Source organism: Daldinia vernicosa, assembly GCF_022497035.1.
Source record: "Daldinia vernicosa strain CBS 139.73 unplaced genomic scaffold F5Y00scaffold_75, whole genome shotgun sequence".
Classification (NCBI taxonomy): domain Eukaryota; kingdom Fungi; phylum Ascomycota; class Sordariomycetes; order Xylariales; family Hypoxylaceae; genus Daldinia; species Daldinia vernicosa.
Window position 1 is genome coordinate 917 of NW_025953991.1, and position 20,344 is coordinate 21,260.

A 20,344-nucleotide genomic window follows, 5' to 3' on the forward strand; every position below is an offset into this window, starting at 1 on the left:
AGACGTCTATGTTGTTGTTCTATTTAACGTCTGAGCGAAAGAAGGGTAAGCTCCTCTTCGCAGCCTCCCTGGGGGTATCGGACGTGGCAAGCTCTAATCTACATGATGCTGCTAATACTGATGATGGTACTGATGATACATGGTAATTATGATGCCAAACCTTGCCTCTGGGGGCTCAACATTCCCTGATTAGCGATCACTACCCGTCGATCGGCCTAATCTCAAGCCTATTGGCTTTGCAGGTCTTGACTCGAGGGTTGGTCTAGTGGTTGGTATTAGGGTCCCACGCCTTGTGGTTCACTTGCTTTAGACGTCTAGAGTACTCCATAAGGGGAAAAAAGCTAGAGTATACCGCCTGATATTTTGGGAAGACTCAAAAATGAAGATTGGTGGTGATACCATCTAGCAAGACAAACTGACCACCTTAGTCAAGCATACAATGATAGACGTACTGCGCGGAATAACACAGTTCTCATCGCCCTACGACACACATTGATAATCACAGGATAAGGGCAGCGTAATTGGCTCAAGTAGACTGGTCAAATGGTTGAAAATCGCGTTAATTATATGTCTGGTGGCCTTGAAGGCCCTACTTATATAGCACACATTACGGCCCTTATCAGGTAGGTGACTTGGATTACTCGTGAGTCACCTTCCGACACAAGTAGACATAACAGAGTCGATCGCAATGTTGTACTCGACTCTAGAGCCTCGACGTAGCTCGAAACGACCCCGGGACCTTCATTAATTACACCCTCCGATAGCCACCACGTGCCAACACGGCATGGTACAAATATTGGGTATTGTCCAGGATCCGATACAGAAAAGGAACATAAAGGTCGGGAGATCCGATGTAGAAATTGGTAAAGGCCGGGGAAATCCGATATAAAATTGGTAATAAAGGCCGGGACAGTCCGATGACCCTCCAACAGGTATTCCTCCAACGGGTATTCGAAATTAAGCATTAGATTCGGATCCACGGTGGACGAGCATTGGCGATATAATACGGACGTCAGCGCCGCTACCGGTTGAACACTAGGGCGTTTACTATATGGCCCTTCTTCCATCCCTGGCTCTGCAGCGACGAGTTCTCCTTGAGGATTTTGCCCATATAGGCTACGCGGACGTGCTTCGCGGAGGACAGCTGCTCTAGATTGTCAGAAGGCGCTCGCGAGAAACGTTTGCAGAACTTACCCCGGATTCTTCGGCTACCCTCTTGGCAAAGCTTCTCACGGTTTCGTCCACACCGACGCTGATGACCACGTCTGGTAAATTCTCGCTAAGTCTAGCACGAACTTTCACCGCGTTTTTGATATCGACAACACCTTTTCCCTTCTCCTCCCTCCGTCGTATAGCTTCGTCTTCGTCCAATTCCTCTTCGCTCTCTTCCTCGCCGGTCAGATCCCCGTCTCCTTTCCGCCCCGCGTCGCCGTTGTTTCTCTTGGTCTCGTTTTCTTCGGTAACGTTCACGGGATCGCAAACGATCCATTCCGGCAATGCGTAGTAGTTTCCTAGCGAGTCGTACGCGCCGTTCGATAAGTCGCCTGTGGGCAGGGTGATCTCGGCGGCGTTCAGTATGCTCTGCGCCGTGGCTATGCCGTCTGTCCCGTCGTCTTCCCGCTCACTTCCGGTCGCGTAGGCCAAATCCGCCTCCCATAGAACTTCCAAGGCCGCCTTCAGGACCTGCCATACCTCGGCGCGCCCGCTGACTCGCGTATCGAAAAAGTCGGCGCGTTCCGTATCTAATTGGGAACGGGTCCACGACCGATCGCGCGCAACCCACTTGTGCCGTCGCAAGGGCTTGTCTATGTGTTGCGAGAGCGGCGGCTGGCAGGTGGGCGTGTGGTGGGCGTGGGGATGCGATCGCTGCGGATGAGGCGGCTGCGCCGGTTGGTGCGAGTGCGAGTCGGCGCGCGAGACTGGCGGGCTGTCGTCGGTAGCGGAAGGGTGCAGCGGCGGGGAATTGATGGCGCGCGCGGAGGGCGACGCGGCGCTACCGCCCGGATAAGGGGCGTTGGGGCCGGCGGGCGTCGAGAAGCAGCAGCCCTACGAGAGCAATTGTTAGTCGGACGTGGAAAAGACGTGGCTGGCAGCGCTTCTTAGAAGGCTTTCGGGGATTGTCGGACTGCGCGGGGATAGGAAGTGCATTTCAACGAACCATTGCTTTTGGACAGTGATAGGCACCGGGCGAATATGAAAGACCTTTTCAGCGCATCGTCTCTCGCTCTCTTCTGGCTGCGATACTCGAAATTCGAAGGGCGATTCGGGTCTCGATCGTCGGCGGGCGCTAGTCTTCGTATGATGCCAGAATTGTTTAAGGTTAGAGGAGGCTCAAAAGTATGGAGAAATAAGTGGACTGATACATGAGCTAAGGCGAATCAAGCCAAGGGATGCTGCCAAGCTTTCCCCGCTAACCTTAATATTGACCATGTCGCTGTCACATGGAATTCATATCCATCAAATCCGCATTCGCTATTACGGCGGCAGAATAACGTCAAAAGGTGGTGCACCTACCAACATAATTGTTAGATTGCGCCAGTTAGTTCTGGGCGGATTCAAGCGATAGTGGCACATGCATTAGATTCTGTATTCTTGTGATGTGTAGCCACGTGGCAATGTTCGTCATTGTACTGAAATAACCCGAGCCAGTACGGGTGCTACACCAAACGGCAGAAAGTCGAACAACTTATCCCAAGTACGAGGCTGGCTACGTACGATGCCGGCACATGCTGCCCTCGTCATACCTATCACCAGATACTAACCCTCGTCATACTATCACCAGTAGCCCTCGTCACCAGAGTAGCCCTCACCAGAGGTACCCCCTGCAAGCCTTACTCCCGCACAAGCATCGTGTCATATCCTTCCGCTTCTCCGGATCTAACGCGTCATTTTCCGAATCGTCCACCCCGTCCACGTAGTCAAACGTTAGCTCTTCGCCCCTCGGTATGTCCCTAAGCGCGAATAATGCCAGGTCGTGCAGATGCTTGTCCGCGTGGTCCCCTACTCGAGCGAATATGCGCATGTTCGGCTCGCAAGAGTGATTGACAAATCTGGTCGGGCCCGACATGAATTCGCCGTCTACCTCCAAGGGCGGCCCGCGCAGGCGCTCGTCGTAAGATTCCGGGTCGGAGAACTTATCGAGGGCGAAGAGGTACACGTCCTTTCGCTGCGCAATATGCGACTCGGCTCGGCGGCGGTTAGCCTCTTCGGCGGTGATGATCTCGCCCATATACTTGTCGACGAACTGGCCTCTCTTGATGTCTACGGTGCTCCGCACGCCCCAGCCGCGGTTCTTGGTCCGAAAGATCTGCAAGGGGATCCGGCGACCTCTTTCTACCACTCGGTTTGGGCAGTACGGACCGCAGGCGCAGCTCTCGTGGCATTCGTAGATGGGATCGCGCGACGCGAGGATTTTGGATCGTAGTCGGCCCGCCCTAGCGCCGTGGCTATGATATGCGTATACTTTCTTGTGAGGTTTCGCGCCGTAGGTATCGTAGAGGCCGTCGTCGTCGGAACTATCGTCGTCGACATCTTGAAGGCAATTGCACGTATTGTATTGGCAGTCTTCCGAATCGACGCACTCGCAACCGGTGAGGAACTCTCTCTTAGTCGGTTCTACACCTTTTCCGAGGACCGAGCTGTCCATGAACCGGAAATCGGGGTCGAGCACGGCATCGTCCTCGGTATTGATGATGGTGATGGGGAATTTAGTGTGAGTCGCGAACGAACGGATCTGGCAGAAATGGCAACGACGCTTCTCGTTTTCTAGTTTTTCGTCGCCCTAATTTCCGTCGGCCCTACTTAGCAGATGCATATTTAATTGAGAGGACTCGACTTACCGCGTCGCCGTGAAAAAAGAAATGAGGCCGCGTATACTCCTCCATCTTGGCCGGTGCCAAAGTACGGTTCACCGAAAATCGAGTGTCTTATGACGATAGCCAGGAAATTCCATGGCTTGGCCTGGCGGAGAGAGCGCTTTGGTTCCTTAGGATAAGTGTCGTGGGACGTGGAAGTGGAAACGGGACCGACGCGTGTAGAATTGCTTTGGCAGGTTTGTGGGGGTTTAATTGGTTATTACGATAGCAATTGGTTATCACGATAAGCAAGTCGAGTTTATCAATATATCCGTAATGTACGTACTCGAGGTCCCAGCTTCCGTCCAACACTCGTGAGGTTAATATAAAGTTTCTGCAGATAAGTTTCTCCGAATTTAATATTAGCACGCCGCTAATGCCCCGGCTTAGAACCTCAAGTGCATAATGGCGGCAAACGGGTTGGCGTCTCGTCCCGCATTACATACACTAATGTTCGGCTACCTGTCACTGTCTGACGGATACCAAATTATGAAACTCTAGGTTAGGCCGATGGCTACGCGAGCCGAACCTCAGTCCTTCCAGGACCGCGAATTATTCCCTTCCTTTCGTGACTGTCCGGGGGAGCACGTTTGGGATGACCGGTACCTCGTCGACCGCGGCGGAGCCGGTACGAACCGCAAGCACTGGTGCCTCCTAGGAGAAATTATCCAGGCGGACACTATCATCCGCCCTCGTATCGTAGCGAAGGATCACAAAGGTGATCGGTTTGTTGTTGCGTTCTACCCCGACGATCCGAACGATATGCCCCGCCTCCTCAAGAACTTCAAGGTGGGCAATACCATTGCTATCTTCTACCCCTTAGTTCACCAGTTTCTCGACGGAAGCATTGGCGTGAGAATCGAAGACTCCGACGAGGTTCTAGTGAGTTACCTACGCGTCAGATTGCTACCTATATGTTAATCTCGGTAGATTATCCCTCTCGGGTTCAAAGATGTCATCAAGATGAACGAACAAGTCCTCAAGTACGCAGTCGGGGAAGGAACCCAGCGGAAATGCCACGGTTGCGACGACGTAAAGGAGAATCTCAACACCTGTGCAAGATGCGCGCTCTTCAACTATTGCGACAAGGTACGTAGCGATTTGAATATACATCTTTACAGACGAGCTCCGCAGCATGCTGACTGCTGGGTAAGGATTGCCAAACGAAGGCGTGGACCGAGAAAGAGCATAAGAAATTTTGCAAGACGCTCAGCCGGGAGGATATCAAGCTCATGCACTTCCTAAAGTACGAGACCTACGACGCCTCTATTTCCTTTGCGTAAACCGTAGCAGGTCGATGCGCATAGTCCTTGCATTTGCTTGACACCCTACTTGACCATCTGCAGAATACGACTTGTCGATTGGGTCAAGTCATTAAAGATGGAGTGTTGAGTCTTATCCCTATACCGACGTGGAATTAACTAGTAGATACTGGCCCATTTTAAGTATCCCAAGTAGACAATGTCCGCGATATTAACTGATTCTCTGAATTAACTGATCTGATCCCATCCACCAATTCTCAAACAAAAGTAATCCAGACCTCAAATACCAGCCAACCCAGCTCCGTCTCGGGCCCCTCTCTTAGCTTTCGCAACTCCGACTTCACATCCAATGCCTTAATCCTTTCTTTCCATACGTCGCCCTCCCGTACTTCGTCCCACAAGTCCTTCCAGCTCTGTTCGCTGTGGATATATTTAGTACATCCGCGAACGCCGGCGGTGGGAACGGCGCTCCCGCCCTGAATCCCTATCACCAACACCGGCTGTCCCGTGTCTTTCCTCAGAAGCCGTAGGCAGCGATTGATTACCACCTTCTGCTCTTCGGGGCTGAAACAGTGAAATACGTGTGATAAGTGCAAGATGGTGACTTTGTCGTCCAACGCTCTGAGTTTGTCTTCGGGTGAGTTGGACAGCAGGTCCCCGGGACACGGGAAATGGTCTCTCGGCAATTTATGTTCGTCTTTGAACAGCTTGAATCCGAGATTGATAAGTTCGGGGTCGATATCGCTAGCCCAAATTCGGCTCGCCCTCGCACCGTCGTAGACCAGCTTGCGCAGATCTTGTCCGAAGCAGGATCCTAGATCCAGAAACAGAGGCTCGACGGCACCGTCGGGGCATGCTTGTTTCAACGGGTTCAAGACGTGCTCTTGGTACGCCGGGTGGGTGCAAAGGTTCAATTCAAAAAATATGAAGGCTCCTAGGCACGGGTATGGAAAGACGGCGTATGCCTCTTTTCGTACTTTCAGGATGTGCTCGAGCTGATGGTTCTTGGGGATACCGGAATACGATTCAAGCAAATCCGAAAAGGATTCGGGGATTGTGCCTGGTGTCTCTCTGAACTCGTAGAGAGAGACGAATTGATCGATTTTATTTCTGTCCTCCATAGTCGCTAGAATGTTAATATCAAAGATTTGTAACCACCCCCTAAATGTGTTCAGGACAGCAGAGCCATTATAGGTTTATGTACTCGATAGCGAGAGAACTGTTACGGGACAGCATTGCCAAGGGTGGTGGCCGCGATACGGACGAGGCCATGCACCGGTAAGGCGGTTAGGAAAATCACCATATGAGGTCTATCACGAGGAAATGGAGCAATACGGTATGCCCCCTGTAATGTTGTTCGGCGGGTGCCTACGGCTAGATTGTTGAGATCCCAAGCGTATGTCTACTGCTGCCCTAGGAGGGTCGTCATAGTTCTCCGAAGACGCCGTTTCAGAGTATTTTATGCCATAAAGCCCTAGTATAATAGTTGAGATGTTTTAGAGGGCGTCGTTGTATTCGGAATTAGGAGCCCGGTTCTCCATCGTGCACGTCCGAATCCCACTTGACCAATTGGTCCGACTCAGGTTTTCCTTGGGCATGGCGTTAATGGGGATGGTCTCCGGTTCGTTATAGGAAGGCGTCTTCGACGGGTTTTCCGCTGATCAAGTCGGCTACCTGGCGCCGACACTAACCAGGTAGAGTGATGCTCTGGGCAGGTAGGGGCTGGGGATGCTATAGCCTATAGGAAGTGGAGGATCTCTCATCCAGCGAGTTCGACGAGTCAATTAATAGCTTTACCTGACTTGAACCTGACCTGACTTGGCCTAGGTAGATCGTGAATATTTTTGATGCTATGTGATAGGTGTATTTCTTATGCTGATATAGCTACGTCTGTGGCTTTATAGGGGCATTTAAGTCCGCAGATATGACCAGGTAAGCCCTGTAAGCCAGTGTACAATACATATCTGACTTGTAGGCGGTCAAGTCTATACGGTTATTTGACCTGACTTGACTTATCGAACTCGCTGCCCTGGACGTCTAAAGCGCCATAGATGCGCCTGCTATAGCTATCCAGCTTATAGCAACCGATAGATGTTAACGTTCTCATCATCATCATCATCGTTCGCGTCCGAAAACTAACATAGCTTCAGGGGTGAGCTGTATGCAAGATAGCCAGCATCTCTATTAGCAAAGCGGCTAGACCTCAAGATACGTGCTACAGATTCTAGATCTCCCCTTTACTATTAGTAATTTAATATACGGTCCAAGCTTGTTACTATTACCCCCCAAGAGCCCACAACACCACGGAAACACCCGAATGCCCGAGTTTACAAGGAATATTGTCTAGCTAACCTCGATTCGCCTAAGCGTATGACGAATATCGTCCGACTAAGCTTGATTTGCCTAGGTTTACAAGCGATGCCGGAATTTGTGAGGTTATTTTTGGGCCATCCTTTTCGCAAGGGGGATTTTATGTATACGCGCATTTTTATTGGATGTATTTTTAGAGGCGGATAGGATCCCATTGATCGAAATACGTATGTACTGTTCCAAGTCCCCCTCGAAGGTGCTGGGTCCTCCTGCTAAAGATACCGAGTCCTTCTAGGCGCCAAGTCTTATGTTGTCAATGCTAAAGGTATTTGGGATATTCGGGAATTTTAGTAAAGGTCAGTATTCGAGGTTCCGGCAGCAGCGACGCGTGATTAATGACTATACGGCCTTTGTAAAGTTATTGTGGCCGGGGTTTGCCTCCAATACTGTCTATAGAAAGTGAATCCCCCGTCTTTGAAATTTTGCGCAAGTATAATCCTGAGTATAATCCCGAGTACTGAATAGTCTACGGTGGCTAATTGTAAATGTGCCCCGAATTCCTTGATCACTATCTCCTGAGTGAGCCCTTACCCAGTATCAAAGTAAAAGCAAATAGGAATACTACATTAAATCACTATTTACGGCAAATATAAGTCATGTAAGATCGAGACTGATATCTGGGTGTACCGCATTTTATACTAAGATTGACCTATCGTGAAAGTATGATGGTGACTTTGGCTATCATAGGGATATCCGCCTATACGTCTGATGTCTCTATTAGTACTCAGGTCCTACGGCCGAGGAGTTCGCCTGTGTTTGGAAGTGGTCACAGTCAACGTGGTAATTCAATAGAGACTTTGTCACTTTAGAACGGAATCATGGCGTATCACTAATAATTCTGTCACTATTCGGGCGAAGTAATGAGGTGGAAAGATTCAGACGCTGACTTGAAGTGATTCGCGGTACAGTTGTCTCGTTATCAAGATGTAGTCATACTCTGTAATCCACATACACCCACCCGAGCCTACGTCGACTTCTATTTAAACATTTATCTTCTGGACTTTCTAGCATACCAACATTGGCCATAACCCTCACAACGCCCGTTTTCGTTGATTCCCACCGTCCATTCCGCAATCTGCAACTGTAACCTTTCGACTATCTCCTAGAGTTCTCTGTCAAGTTGCCACTAGCTATCTAGGGTTCTCTTAAGTTACCACTCGCTAACTTCCCATACCCCACCAGGAATTACCATATCTGTAGCGCCATGTCGAAAGGCCGTGCGGCATTATTCACATTCCTCATCACCTACCTAGGCCTCTCAGCGGTTGGATTTTCGTACTTCGCCTCGTTTGTCCACAATGAGCTAAATCCATATTTCGCTGAACATGGAATGGAGAAACGGTCAAGCGACGCCCATGAGGTCTTCACGCATCTCCTTGTCTCGGCTATCCTTCTCTGGTGTTCGGTCTTGGTCGTCATATTGGTCTTTTGCCGCGAGACTGACCGCGAGCGCTCCGGATCTACCTGCGGATCTGGCAAAGGATTCATATTCTGCCTCTTCCTGTATGTCTTGGTCGTCTTGGAAAGCCTGACGTTCCCACACGTCTGGGACTCGTGGCAATACTTTGAGGCGAACAACCTTCCTCACTTAGCAAGCAACTGTCATGGCTTGGGGGGGATGACTCTTGCGTTTCTCATCCTTACTACGATCATAGGTATCATTATAACCATAGTCTTTTCCTGTAATTCTGAACGGGGACACAGGTAATAAGAATATGTTAGGATTAAGAGTTTTAGGAGTGGTGATCAACGATTCTTCAATTTGCTAGCCACTTGCCAGGCGCTGGTTGATAACGGGCTATTCTTAGGTAAAGAGCCTGGGTTGGAAGGTAAAGCGTTTCTTCGCTTAGATCCATGTTCCTAGATACTATTTAATTGACGTATCTTATGCGGTATTTACGAGAATTGATCTGATATCTACTTAAGCAATCATTGGAAGACGTGAGTTTTAGGTATACTGAAAGAACGCGAGCACATGCACTTGTACATATGTAGGTACCTAATGTACGGAATACAGGTACTCAGGTACCGGACCCACTTAGTTCAGACGTTCCACCGCGGTGGGACAACTATTTTCTTTATCTTTATCGGCTTCATTTTTTTCGGCCGTGTCGTCACGGCCAAAATTCAATCTGATACTTCACGCCAACTTCACTTCGCAACCCTGTTATTCTGCATACCTCATCATACCTCATCATACCTCAATAAGATACCTCCGACGATGGCAGCCGACGAGCGGAATATGCCCTTCATAAAACACCTTGCGTCCAGTGGTTAGTTTGCAGTTCCTCAGGCGCGACATGCTATGGTTTAGGTCTTGGACGATTGCGCTGGATGCTGACATTTCGTGACAAAGATCGCAAAATACGAACCTCGGCCCTCGGTACCCTTCGCACGTTCCTCACGGCGCCTACCACCGCCCGGAAGCTGACAGACCTCGATTATCTAAAACTATGGAAAGGACTATACTACAGTGTATGGATGTGCGATCGGCCCATACCTCAGCAAAACTTGTGCGCCGACCTCGCCGGCCTCCTAGCTGCCCTTCCTACGCCGAGCGATAACGAGTGCGCCGTAGTGATTCCCTTCCTCCGCGCCTTCTGGGCTACCCTCTCTCGCGAATGGACTGCCATCGACGTTTTGCGCATGGAGAAATATTTGCTGCTGGTGAGGCGGGTATTCGGCGCCAGTCTGGCTTGGGTGGGCGACGGGAAAGACAAACGGTGGACCGGTACGCGCGCGGACGGCATGCTCCGGCTGCTAGAGGAATGGCCCCTCGAAAAGACGGGCGACCTATCCAAGGTGTCTGTGGGCTTGCGGCTTCACGTGTTAGATATATGGGTCGACGAAGCGGAGAAGCTAGAATTGCTGGCGGAGGAAGGTGACGAGAACGCCGACGACCGCGGTACGTTTCTAGAGAGGTTACGGACTATCGTGGAGGTGCAATGCAAATCTGCTTGCCAACCTGTGCAGTCCAGAGCTACGGAATCTCTGTCGGACGAGAGGTTACCGTGGAATAGAGTTACCTCGTCGGAGGAAGAGATGGACGTTGACAAGGGCGACGGGGATAGCTGGGATGGATTTGACGACTAAGTCGCCAACAGCGATTTATCCGCTGCCGGGAATGCGAACGTGTTAGGATTTGGAGTTCGGGCGTTTATGCGGATGGACATATCGGGAATCGAAACTTTTGTTCAAGACCATAAAGTCCTATATTAATAAATATACCTAAGACGCAGTACGAATCGTGCGCGTGTTGTTCAAAGATAAATCTACTTCTACGCTGGGGGTATCACATAACCTGCTTATTACTCTCTTCCGCATTTATACGATGGCTTTCTCCCAGCCGGACGGGCCGGCCGCTTCGTACCTCCCGTTCTTCGATAATACGGTACCCAATCCTTGGTGAATCTCGACCTGGAACGGCTCGAACGGGACGTGCTCGCCGTCGATGCTGATGTAGCCGTCTTTCTGATTGCGAGGTGTGAAACGGTAGGCGATAACTTTCCGGTACGATACGTGAGGAATGTCGAACAGCCGGCCGTTCTCGACCGACATTAACAGCTCGAGATACTTGGCCGCCGAGATGTCGCCGTCGTTTAATACGACATCCATCATCCCGTCGTTGGGACACGCCGCCGTAAAGAAGTTCGCGTCCGGCGCCATCCACGCCATCTGTCTAGAGTTAGAGACTCGAGATATACTTCCGACCGGGACGTCCTTCTACTTACGTTTCCGCAATAGAAATTCCCAAGCTTGTCGTACGAAGCCGTTTCCCAGTCGTCGGGAATCTTGTCGTTTACCGTCCCGAATCGTAACGGCGGTAGACCCTCTCCCGAATCCGTCTCGCTCGAGGGAGATCCGCCCGCCGAGGATAATTCCTTCGCGACGCCGTTCTCCCTCCGCGTAGTATGGTCGAATCCGTTGCGCTCGCGCTTGTAGTGGGCCTTGATATCCGCCTTCTCCGGGATTTCTACCTTCATCGAGATGTCGCACGGGTAGAGCTTCTTGCTGAATATCCTCTGCACTAGGCCGACGTTGAACCGCGCGGCGCCCAACCAGCGCAAGTTTTCCGTTCCCAGGTCGCACTCCGCTATAATGCCGACCGACTGGCTCAGAAAGCTGAGCATTCGCTTATCCCCCTGCGTAACGCTCATCAGATCCATCGGCATTCTTACCCCCTTGACGATGGCGAGCGCCGCGAAGCTCGGCCGGTGCGTGCCGTTCAAGTTGCAGCTCATCGCGTTTCCGCTGCCGCACGGTATGTGCGCGATGGCCACCTGGTGCAAGGCTTTACGCGCGTCGGGCCGCTTTCCCAAGCCGTTTATGCACTCAAACGGCAACCCGTCGCCCGAGCAAGGTATTACGATGTCGTACGCGTCGATATCGAGCTGTTCGCAGATCCCGACGGCCTCGCCCGAGAATTTTGTGCGCACCACGTCTAGCGACATGCGAGCCGCTTCGAACAGCGGCTTCACGTCGTGTTCCCACGTCTTATCGGCACCTCCGGGTCCCGCGTGCGGGTTGACTAATACCTTGGCTCGCTTTTTTCGCTGGGCGGTCCCGTACGCTTGCTCGAGAACCACGCCGACCCACACGTCTACCACGCTGGGAACGGTCTCGCCGAGCGCGTAACTCAGCTTGACGGCGCGGAGGTGTTTTTTGGATGTAGGGTCGGCATAATCGACGATCAAGTGTTCGGCGACGACCTCTGCCCAGAGGATATTGTAGAGAGGAATCGAAAATTCGGCGGGAGCGCTGCCCACGGCAAGGCCGCAGAGCTTCTTTCGGTGTCGCCTGGCTTGGTTCTTGTCTAGAGCGTCGCGGAGAAATGTTAGCCTTAGTTAAGCGCCTCGCCGATCCATGGTATGAAATACCTTTAACGATTAACGAATTACTTGTTAGGGATAATGAGACACCCTTGTCGAGGAGTAGAACATCCTTCGCGGCTGGCTGAGAGGGAGCTGCGACGGAGGTAACTTCGGCCATCGATGTAGAATTATAGCGAGCGACTAGAGAACGGAAGAAAATAAGACAAAATCTATATTGACGGGAGAATAGCGACGAGACTCGCGGTTTACAACATGCTTGGTAAGGTCACTTTGTACAAAACCAGGAACCACGCAGACCCTTGGTTTACGGTATCCGCATCTTGCCGTGATACCGAAGAGATTCTCAGCTATGATTGGACAATTCGCATGTCTTCAAATTACAGTAGCTATTTCTCTAAATTGTACTGTGTGCCACGTGCCGAATTAAGACTGACGTAGCTCGCGCAAGCTCAAGAATAAGTCGATCTGTATATTGGCAAGATAAGGTATTGGTATAACGGAATTATGAACACTCATAACCTCGGTATCAATATCAAATTTTTACTGTTCTCCGTGCTGCCATGTTTCTCTCCGCGCCTACGATTAGAACGACGTGATGACTTAGCGCCACAACTTCTCCGGTCTCGTCCATGATGACAACTTCGAGGTCCATTCTTCCGTTCTTGATACACTTTGCCCGCACTCGCGAGAATAGCCATTCTACACCCTCGGGTGGCAAAGCCTTCTTGATGTCCAAATTTAGGACTACGGTGGGATACCAGAAGACCGGCGGACGAATATTTCCCTTTTCCATATTCCATAAACCATACACGACGGAGGGGAAGTGATCTGATACAAAGCCCAGGCTCTCGTTTGTGAATCTTTCCCCCGAGTCGAGGCGTACCCATTGATCGATTAGGCCCGGCGCAACCTGACCGTTCCGCGGAAGAAAGGTGCGCACGCGGTTAGATACCTTACGGAATTTCGAATGCGGCTTGTCCGTCTGCTCGGCCCAGCTAGCGTCCTTGCCGCTTTCGAGAAGCGCGGCGAAGCTGGTCGGCCGTAACGGCGGCGATGGGTATAACGACCACAAGGTCTTCAGGGACAACCCGGCTTCGGCAGCCAAGTTCGAGTGCGTAAGATATCCCACGACCTCCTCGCGACCCTCCTGCGACAGGGCGATATGGATAGTTGACGTCTGGCGGCCGAGCTTGACATCGCGTACCACCAGAGTAGCCGAGCCCTCCTGAGTTCGGCGTAGAAACTCGACATGCAGAGATATCGTGTGCGGCTGATTCTGCGCCGCCAGAGTCGTGCGAAAATGAGTCGCGGCGACGCGAAGAAAGATTGATGTCACCACGCCGCCGTGGGGTACTGTGTCTCATCGGTTAGATCAGAATTGGCAACGGTGCAAAATTGGCGATACTAACCGGAGCCTACGCACCATTCTGATTCGAAGTTTGCAGAGTAGGTGTGAGAATCTAGAGCCTCGACGGCCGTGGCTTCTGAGAATGTCGGCGCCATTTCGAGTAAGAGAACAGGGAGAAGTGATTCATCTCAGGGCGAACGAGGTTACGATTCGTGTGTAACTATCATTCATTGTAAAAAGGCGATACTCAATTAGAGACGCGTTGCCGTATATGTTCATGTATAGGTACCTAGGTATATTGAAGTTATTACAGGCTGGTCAATATCGCAACCTAATAAAGCTTCGGTGGGTCTTGCGTTACAAGCCTCGGCAATTCCCCAGACATTGAATGATCGCCGCAGGGATGAGAATGCATTAATCTGATATGCGCTTACTAGGTTTAACATAACATTCCAAACTGCAACGAGTTCCGTCACCATTCCGAAACTACGATTGACCATGAATACTCCGACATTGTTGCCGTCGTAGAAAGCGCTCATAATACTTCAAAGTACATACAAATGCCATTGTCCTTAGGTGTTGCCGAACTCGCGGACGCCGCCCGCATCGCCGAGATCCACACGGCCGCTTTCGGCTCGAACGCGATGCTATTAGCGCAATTCCCCACACCGGCCGTTCGGACCGCTCTAAAGAAGAGCATCGAATTAAAAGCGCTTGCCGACATCGACGATCCGAAAACTACCGTCCTTGTCGTTCGCGACCCGAGCCTAGAAACCCATAGTAGCAACGCCGCATCGGCCAATGAGCAAACTCGCGAGCGTCGAAACAAGGAGCAAGTCGTAGCGTTTGCAAAGTGGGCGCACCCCGTGCAACCTAACGAAAACTACGTCGAGCCCCCGTGGATTTGGCCGGCAGGAACAAACCTCGGTGTTCTTGATGATTGGGCGAAGAAAACCGAGGAAGCCCAATTGCGAGCCGTAGGAAATACGCCGTGTTATCGTAAGTATCGTCATTTTAATGAGATAAGAGATACGGACTGAGCAGTCCTCAGGACTCACGTTCATGGGGACTGATCCCTCACATCGGAGGCGTGGTGCAGCAACGACGATGGTCCGATGGGGTATGGATCGTTCGAGGAAAGATGGCGCTCCCGCGTATCTGGAGAGTACTCTCGAAGCAGCTTCGTTCTATAGAAATCTCGGTTTCGTCGACGTAGATAAGATTTCATTAGAATATGGGATAGACGGCACCGAGATATGTAGCACTTATGAGGAGGTTAGCTTTTTATACAGGTGACTAGACTGCTGCGTATGTTTTTATATTCAGTCTTGATGTAGAGTTCCTACGGTAATTTTCAATACCATTTAGCATCTGATGGGATACGAATGCTAAAGGCATGTAGTCTAGATGCTAATGGCGTGTGGTCTAGATGCTAAAGGCGTGCGGCCCAGACCGTTTACTACCCCAGGCATCGCTGCTCGTCTTATGAAGCCGCATGGCTATTACAGAAACCCAATTTCGAAATTCCCAGTATTAGCAACTGGCGATCCTCATACTTGATTGGTCCCATCCTCTATCATTGCACAATTGCGCAAGTCCTTTGCCGAATCTCTATCGTTACCGAAACCTGGCCATCTCCATTCCCTAGACGCACCTCTCGTGCCCGAGCCTTTCCGAAAGGCAACAGGAGGCGCAATCGCACGGCGGGGCGGATGAGGCAATCCGTCCCTTACGACAAGAACTCGCAAATTGGGGATCGTTTGTGCTACAATACTTACGCACGGCTCAGCCAAGTTATAAACGCATTGAACGCACCTCCCATCTCCGCCGCAGCTGATTAGCAATAAGTCTAGCCAAAGCGGCTGGAGGTGGCTTACAAAAGTAAGTGGATGATGCTATCGGGTCCATTCCCGTCATGTTCGCAGCCCTCTTAATCGCTATCACGCCGGCGCTGTTCTCGCGGCGTCAGCAAGTACCCTCGACGGCACATAGGAAAGTTCAGACGCACAGGACGCCAAAGCTCATGGCTAGCGCGACCCCTATCTTCTCCTTTCTCACCATCCGAGTTTTCCATACGATCCTCCAAGGAAAGAAAGCGAGCGCGAAGTCCATCGCCGCCGAATATACTTGACCAGTCATCTTAGCCCTCTAGTTAAGAAAGAAGCTCGGCAAACATACCCACTACCGAAAGAGGAACGACCGTCTTAGCAGTAGAGCTCCAACAAGACCCAGGAATGTACAGGTCGTTTCCGCCCTCGGCACCACAAGGCTTATTCCAAGCCGTGACCACGTATAAGATATACGAGCCGTTAATCGTTACGAGAGCGTACCAGAGGAGATATCTCGCCCGACCGCTCTGGAGGCGTAATAGAGTTAGAGCAAACGAGGACTTGGACCAGGCCGACGCGAGTCCGCAAAAGACAGAGCATATGTTAAAGTACGTCATGACCCTATCGTCGCTCGCGATAGAAATCCCGGAGCCCGGGGAGGCGAACGCGCTGATCAACCCGCCAGCGATCGCTGCCATAACCTATCAGATAGCGATTAGCATCAGTTCTTAAGGCCGTTCATCTAACAGAGATATCTTACCCAAGCACCCACGAGAACGAAGTCGTCCCACCTAGGAATCTCATCAGAAACGACCGCACATCTGATTTATGATACGCGATATTTACCATAACGGCCGCTGTCTAGAGAGCCGACAATAGAGTCTCGACGCGAGGGCTAAGAGAGATACTCCGACCATGAACCAGATACCGATATGCACTGACGTCTCTAGGTTAGCCATGGTTAGCGAGCGCGATCTATGCTCGACGGAGATTTATCAAGCGCGGGTGGCCATGATTTAAGTCCAACCTGCCCCAAAAATATGCGCGATGTCGGGAAATAATATTACTCACATATTCTATTCCAAAGTCAGCAGCCAAGTCGCCGAAAAGGATTGGCTGTGTGGCTGTACAACGCCCAGCCGCTGGAAGATCCCGTCGGCTTTGGGAGGCTGTATTAGCTGTCCGGAACCACGTAGATCATTCCCTAGGCCATACAATTAGTATGCCCGCCGGCCATATCATGTTGTCCTGGTCATCGCCCGAACGAAGTGAAAATGTGTCCTATTGTCTAGCCTGCATAACAGCGTCGCATTGGTACGGATTACGATTGTCTCGCAGCGGCTGTCACTAGCGAAAATTGCGCAGTCTTGGCATATGATTAATGATTAACAATTATACTAACAAAACAATTTCGAGTGTAACGATGTTATACATCATTCTATTCGTCAGAAGGTACTGTATCTTGCTGTGGTTTTAGATTCTTAATTGCTATTACATTGGTCAAGCTTAGCAACCTTTAACATGAACTATACTTTCAACCCTCCGAAACGTGTCCAATGTGCATGCTGAAAAATTATAAAAATATACCTAAAGTGTATAAAGGCCACGGAATTTGCTAATTACTTTTTCCTATTTTCTACGCCATCTCTTGGTGCTTGTTTCGAATATAGTATTGTTTTCAAAAGAAAATGCCAAGACTGCGCAATTAATTTTCGCTACATAGTAGTGACAGACCGGGCGCCACCATCTTGGTAATCTTACGCAACGAGGCTTGCATAGGTGCTTAGAGACATAATCCTACGTAAATTTCGAAATTGGCAGCTTTCCGCCGTGACTCAAAACGAGTTACTTGTATTGAACGGTTGACTTTATCAGGTACCGTACTGCTGAGTACGGTGTATGGGTGGTATAAGTAACTTGGCAGTTTCTGATATATACGTCATGTAAAAGTACCATACCTACATTGTCCTCCATCGCGAACGATAATGCTACCTAAGAATCTATTGTCAGAATTCTAGTCGTCTCAGGAAGGGGATGTTCCTATAACCAGACTCATGTAGCTAAAGCCCCTCGGGGAGAAACAAAGTTGTTTCTACGTGACAACTATGACTTAGAATACATTTCCTCAAGGTCTATCCCAAAGACTTCAATAATACGATTTTAATCAATGTCCCACTCGCAGCGAAAATACCCGGCAGCAGGCCCTGACCACTGTAAGGGGCATGGCACGTGACACGTTTGACAACGACCTTATTTTTACGTCGTTAAAACTCGGCAACTAGAACTGCTCGCTAGTATTGTGGTATCCCCTGTGCTAATTCTCTTACGCATCATTCATTCCATCTTGGTTCATCCCAAGTGCCTGACTCTTAATTACGAGTGACTTTCACGGCTGTAGCATACGTGGGTATCGCAAAGCCGTCCGATATTTAAAGGGTACTATCCACCTCGAAGCTGAAATTAATCACTCATTACAGGCCTCGATTCATATTATTTAGGGTTTCGTTTTGCTGAATAGGAGGTGACACTTCCCTTACATGTCGTAGAAATTGGTCAAACCACCAGACAATGTAAATGGCCATGATTAAGCCCGTTAAGAAAGTATGCGTAACTTGAGGGATCTCAATATTCACTCCCATGGCTTTATATACGTATATCTCTGGTTACTATATAAACAGCTCTCTAGTAAATGAAAATTTGTTCTTCCCAAATCCAAAATAACATCCGCAATAGAATCCAATTTCTAGCATCTCTATCTGGGCCTTTGGATACGCCATGGATTACCACTATCCGCCTCTAAGGGAGCTTGAACACTCTGCCGTCTTCGAGACGATAGAGGGTGCTAGCGTTTTTCAAATCCTTGAAAGTTGCATTACGTTCAGCTCCGAACCCGCAGAAGCTGGAAACGCCCTGGATCGTGCTCTAGGACACATCTTAACTCACCCAGAATCTCTCCGTAATCTCTGGCGAGCTTTTATCGAAATTGTCTGCCAAGTACCAGCCTACGATGTTAACCAAAAAAGGCTTGTGCAAGTACTTGCGCATTTGAGTTCTTTCCCGCCACCCCCAGAGGTATGTGCCTGTCGACGAAACCGTATTTGTAAATACCTCGAGGACTAGGACTAATTTGCTCTTTGAAAAGTCCAGATCTCATTGGGCTAACCTGCCGGGATTTGAACAACTTATTCGCGAGTCATGGCGTAGTAAGCTACCCTTCATAACGCATACGGGGATTATACTAAACGTATTAGGACCGGAACACGACGACGACGATAAAGCATATGATCGATGGATTAACCTGAATGCGTTTGCCGCTCGGCTTTACGGTGGAAATATCGTCGAATGGTACGACCTTGGGATTTCCTCCGTCCGTGACGCATTTGAACTTGACTATCATCCCGAACCCCGGGAGAGTAAGTGTTACCTTATAGCTGCCGCGCATTGGATGATCTATTCGGCCCCTAAATTATTTCTTTTGACGCGGACGCCGACCCCTCATAACGGCCGATCGGTATTTCCCCGCGGAAGGTATTGCGTTGTTCAAGACCCGGTATCTCGCGGTAGGACTATCATTAGTCTAGCTCGCTGGAGCTATTGGAAGATTTCCTTTAAGTAGAGAACGTCGGACGGATTCGACGAGTCCTATTCTGCGTATACGTGTATGTGTAATGCCGATGGCGATGCGGGATTTCCGTTTTCCTGATTGCTCGTAGCAAGCTTTCAGGGCCCCGGCCGAGGACAGTAATTTTACCACAGCACCATAATATACTATCAACCCGTTATATGTCTTATCAAACTGCTTACAAACTTTAAGGGATGTTTCGACTATGTTGCAAGACCTATGCTAATTGTAGATAATTGGAAGTTATTCCCGTGCGATATGATGTATACCTAACGATTGGTTTTCGTCGTGGGACTCTTTTCTTGGTTGGCAAGGTGTAAATAGAATGCCATATCGTCAACCAAGACGTAGAAAGATTTAGAACTCTCCAGGTTACTATGATAACTCGAGCAACATAGGAATGGGTTAGAAGTCTCTTGCCCGAATTAGATAATTCTAAAAGCAGCGTCTTTCGTGGATGGACTAGTTATCGTCTCGAATATTTACCTAACAATATGTCAGAGGCTGCCCTTGGTATATCACCACTACGGAGTGACAGGTGACTAGCTGGTGAATAACTCATATGGTATTTCGGAATCCTACTAACGCCTGCCCTCTCCTAAATCTAAGAGGGAACCAAGGTCCCCTTATATAATGAATGACTAGCTGGTAGATAGCTTCAAGCTAGATCTTAGACCCCTTATCACATCATACACCTATCGCAATCCTTGTCATCTGACAATTGAAAGTATCGGGCTTCCGCTGTGGCCAATTCTACAAGGTCCTAAACGGCTTTGACGTTGTGACCTGGAGTGTTAAGAGTAAGGCTTCAATGGCTAATCACTTTTTGCCTACCCTCGGCGAAAAGTACGAAAGTCCTACGGAGTATTAAGCTACTTATTTTCCAAGTGCTTGGCTACTCAAACGCAAAGAGAGTGGCAGGATGTGAAGGTCGAGCACCCAAAAGGGGTGTAAATTTTGGAAACCTTCAAAAACAATTCGTTCCTATAGCCGACTACGAACATTTCACTTTGCATCTAACTCCCGTTTGGAAAACTATTACTGATGATAGATCGTGATAATGTGGTATTTCAGCAACTGAAAGGGGTAAATTAATGACGTTACGTTCAATATTCATATTCTTAGTCACTACCTTTCCACGTAAAGCCTTGTTGTTAATACCATGACCTGAGTAAGTAATACGATATGGGATTGACACGCTGGATTAAAAGTGACCTCGTGATGTAA

General features: G+C 49.7%; 11 protein-coding genes across 11 annotated transcripts; 5 read left to right on the forward strand and 6 right to left on the reverse strand.

The window, feature by feature from the left end:
- Positions 1–312: 312 nt before the first annotated feature.
- On the reverse strand, positions 313–2,282 carry F5Y00DRAFT_248698 (uncharacterized protein). The gene is made up of 3 exons (XM_048009482.1): positions 2,159–2,282; positions 1,195–2,046; positions 313–1,144 (listed from the first exon to the last, which is right to left on the reverse strand). Exons 1-3 carry the CDS (start codon positions 2,159–2,161, stop codon positions 1,022–1,024), a joined length of 978 nt encoding a protein of 325 aa, XP_047860328.1. The 5' UTR covers positions 2,162–2,282; the 3' UTR covers positions 313–1,021.
- F5Y00DRAFT_248700 (SET domain-containing protein) lies at positions 2,266–4,150 on the reverse strand. The gene is made up of 2 exons (XM_048009484.1): positions 3,840–4,150; positions 2,266–3,781 (listed from the first exon to the last, which is right to left on the reverse strand). Exons 1-2 carry the CDS (start codon positions 3,882–3,884, stop codon positions 2,807–2,809), a joined length of 1,020 nt encoding a protein of 339 aa, XP_047860329.1. The 5' UTR covers positions 3,885–4,150; the 3' UTR covers positions 2,266–2,806.
- A 17-nt stretch (positions 4,151–4,167) lies between these two features.
- Positions 4,168–5,255, forward strand: F5Y00DRAFT_199390 (uncharacterized protein). The gene is made up of 3 exons (XM_048005324.1): positions 4,168–4,736; positions 4,785–4,943; positions 5,009–5,255. The coding sequence occupies exons 1-3, from the start codon at positions 4,365–4,367 to the stop codon at positions 5,135–5,137; spliced, it is 660 nt and encodes a 219-aa protein (XP_047860330.1). The 5' UTR covers positions 4,168–4,364; the 3' UTR covers positions 5,138–5,255.
- Positions 5,256–5,373: 118 nt separating this feature from the next.
- On the reverse strand, positions 5,374–6,237 carry F5Y00DRAFT_266560 (uncharacterized protein; the record flags this gene model as incomplete). Its single annotated transcript, XM_048011957.1, has 1 exon — positions 5,374–6,237. One exon carries the CDS (start codon positions 6,235–6,237, stop codon positions 5,374–5,376), a length of 864 nt encoding a protein of 287 aa, XP_047860331.1.
- Positions 6,238–8,436: 2,199 nt separating this feature from the next.
- On the forward strand, positions 8,437–9,194 carry F5Y00DRAFT_274021 (uncharacterized protein; the record flags this gene model as incomplete). Its single annotated transcript, XM_048013286.1, has 1 exon — positions 8,437–9,194. The coding sequence occupies exon 1, from the start codon at positions 8,691–8,693 to the stop codon at positions 9,192–9,194; it is 504 nt and encodes a 167-aa protein (XP_047860332.1). The 5' UTR covers positions 8,437–8,690.
- Positions 9,195–9,517: 323 nt separating this feature from the next.
- Positions 9,518–10,731, forward strand: F5Y00DRAFT_248706 (uncharacterized protein). Its single transcript, XM_048009485.1, has 2 exons — positions 9,518–9,759; positions 9,843–10,731. Exons 1-2 carry the CDS (start codon positions 9,708–9,710, stop codon positions 10,577–10,579), a joined length of 789 nt encoding a protein of 262 aa, XP_047860333.1. The 5' UTR covers positions 9,518–9,707; the 3' UTR covers positions 10,580–10,731.
- F5Y00DRAFT_248707 (sphingoid long chain base kinase 4) lies at positions 10,732–12,599 on the reverse strand. The gene is made up of 3 exons (XM_048009486.1): positions 12,364–12,599; positions 11,218–12,299; positions 10,732–11,161 (listed from the first exon to the last, which is right to left on the reverse strand). Exons 1-3 carry the CDS (start codon positions 12,473–12,475, stop codon positions 10,811–10,813), a joined length of 1,545 nt encoding a protein of 514 aa, XP_047860334.1. The 5' UTR covers positions 12,476–12,599; the 3' UTR covers positions 10,732–10,810.
- Positions 12,600–12,757: 158 nt separating this feature from the next.
- Positions 12,758–13,993, reverse strand: F5Y00DRAFT_248708 (thioesterase-like superfamily-domain-containing protein). The gene is made up of 2 exons (XM_048009487.1): positions 13,728–13,993; positions 12,758–13,671 (listed from the first exon to the last, which is right to left on the reverse strand). The coding sequence occupies exons 1-2, from the start codon at positions 13,819–13,821 to the stop codon at positions 12,851–12,853; spliced, it is 915 nt and encodes a 304-aa protein (XP_047860335.1). The 5' UTR covers positions 13,822–13,993; the 3' UTR covers positions 12,758–12,850.
- Positions 13,994–14,117: 124 nt separating this feature from the next.
- Positions 14,118–15,042, forward strand: F5Y00DRAFT_248710 (putative GNAT family acetyltransferase). The gene is made up of 2 exons (XM_048009488.1): positions 14,118–14,665; positions 14,718–15,042. Exons 1-2 carry the CDS (start codon positions 14,227–14,229, stop codon positions 14,960–14,962), a joined length of 684 nt encoding a protein of 227 aa, XP_047860336.1. The 5' UTR covers positions 14,118–14,226; the 3' UTR covers positions 14,963–15,042.
- On the reverse strand, positions 15,031–16,789 carry F5Y00DRAFT_274027 (uncharacterized protein; the record flags this gene model as incomplete). The annotated part of the gene is made up of 7 exons (XM_048013287.1): positions 16,342–16,789; positions 16,256–16,286; positions 15,845–16,196; positions 15,675–15,792; positions 15,544–15,617; positions 15,445–15,488; positions 15,031–15,054 (listed from the first exon to the last, which is right to left on the reverse strand). The coding sequence occupies exons 1-7, from the start codon at positions 16,452–16,454 to the stop codon at positions 15,031–15,033; spliced, it is 756 nt and encodes a 251-aa protein (XP_047860337.1). The 5' UTR covers positions 16,455–16,789.
- A 1,481-nt stretch (positions 16,790–18,270) lies between these two features.
- F5Y00DRAFT_266567 (uncharacterized protein) lies at positions 18,271–19,988 on the forward strand (the record flags this gene model as incomplete). The annotated part of the gene is made up of 4 exons (XM_048011958.1): positions 18,271–18,567; positions 18,638–18,698; positions 18,747–18,908; positions 19,846–19,988. 4 exons carry the CDS (start codon positions 18,271–18,273, stop codon positions 19,986–19,988), a joined length of 663 nt encoding a protein of 220 aa, XP_047860338.1.
- Positions 19,989–20,344: the final 356 nt, after the last annotated feature.